Source organism: Bison bison, unplaced genomic scaffold (assembly GCF_000754665.1).
Source record: "Bison bison bison isolate TAMUID 2011002044 unplaced genomic scaffold, Bison_UMD1.0 scf7180017864160, whole genome shotgun sequence".
Taxonomy (NCBI): Eukaryota; Metazoa; Chordata; class Mammalia; order Artiodactyla; family Bovidae; genus Bison; species Bison bison.
Genome location: NW_011494732.1, coordinates 5,720,483 through 5,721,862, shown reverse-complemented (window position 1 = coordinate 5,721,862; position 1,380 = coordinate 5,720,483). Strand labels below are relative to the sequence as shown.

Below are 1,380 nucleotides of genomic sequence, written 5' to 3'. Positions count from 1 at the left end.
GACAGTAATTACAAAAAATTAGAAAATCAGAAGTTACACTTTCGTAAGCTTCTGAGGGAATTTTTTTTTTTTTTTGGTTGTGCCACAACAGCTTGCAGGATCTTAGTTCCCTGACCAGGGATTGAACCCACGCCCTCGGCAATGAAAGCACCAAGTCCTAACCACTGGACTGCCAGGGAATTCCCTTAGGGAGTTAAATTCGGCAGAGGATGAGATGGTTGGATGGCATCACCAACTCAATGGACAGGAGTCTGAGCAAACTCCAGGAGATGGTGAAGGACCTCGAAGCCTGAGGTGCTGCAGTCCGTGGGGTGGCAGAGTCAAACACGACTGACTGACTGAACAACAATGGAAAAAAATGTCCCTATATGATTGTAAATTTGTTTTGGGGGGTTTGAGAGAACAGTCCCTACCCACCAGATCCAGGGCACATCCTGATATCAGGGTTAGGGTATGAGAGCCCAGACTCCTGGTGACCTCATCTTATCCTGCCTCCGCCCCTGACGCCCTGCTGTTCACCCAGAACTTTCCACGGGTAATTCCCATCGTGACTTGCATCCCCACCGACGCTTTCAGATCCCACCCCTCCCTCTCTTGGGAAGGCCCGTGCGCTCCAGGGTGCCCACCTACCATGAGCATCGAAGAACTCGTCGTCCGAGCTCTCGTCTGAGTCCCGGGCGATACTCTGCATCCTCCATTCCGAGATGCTGTGGCGGGAAGGACTCGCTAGAAGGCAAAACCGCAGACCGACTGAGGACCTGGCTGCCCTGGGAAGAGCAGGTGGAAGCGGGCAGGTGCGATGACACTGGAGCGGGGCCAGGAGGGCTCAGAGGGGATGGAGTGAGGGCAGGGTGGCCCTGGCTCACCTCCCAGCCCACCTGGCACAGCGCGGTCCTGTCCCGTGAGGACATGGAGTAGGGAGGGTATTGGGTATGAGGCCAGGATGTGCAGCCACCCGGGCTGGGGTCCACTCGTGTGCCCCTGACCTGGCTGGCCCAGGAGCGAGCCCTTTAGACTGCCACAGTGATGCTGATAGGTAGGGAGGCTGGGCAGTGGTGGGGAGTGAGATTAAAGGTATGGTGTATGTGTTTCCCTGGATCCCTTCAGCACAGGACAGACAAGCCTGGCGTAGGAAAAGCTGGATTTGCAGGCGTAGAGGGGGACTCCTGGTATTTTACACAAAATACCCTGAGTTTTCCCACTAGCCACTGCACTTTCACATCAGTTTCAGAGAAAGGATTTTCTCAGTATCTGAAGGCTTTCAAGGTCCTTTGGCAGAAGTCCCTCCTGGGTATGCTGGGTGTATCCCCCACCCCAGACCTCTCTCCTCTTTGCCTCAGAAGCCTGGCTCCTCAGAGCTGCAGCCAACCGGGTCCTATG

General features: G+C 55.1%; 1 protein-coding gene across 1 annotated transcript in view; it reads right to left on the bottom strand.

Annotated features, from left to right (window-relative positions):
* PITPNM2 (phosphatidylinositol transfer protein, membrane-associated 2) overlaps positions 1–1,380 on the bottom strand; it is a 133,186-nt gene that overhangs the window by 20,636 nt on the left and 111,170 nt on the right. The window contains exon 9 of the mRNA XM_010841416.1: positions 631–726. Within this exon, the coding sequence (XP_010839718.1) occupies positions 631–726 (96 nt within the window). The remainder of the gene's footprint in view (positions 1–630; positions 727–1,380) is intronic.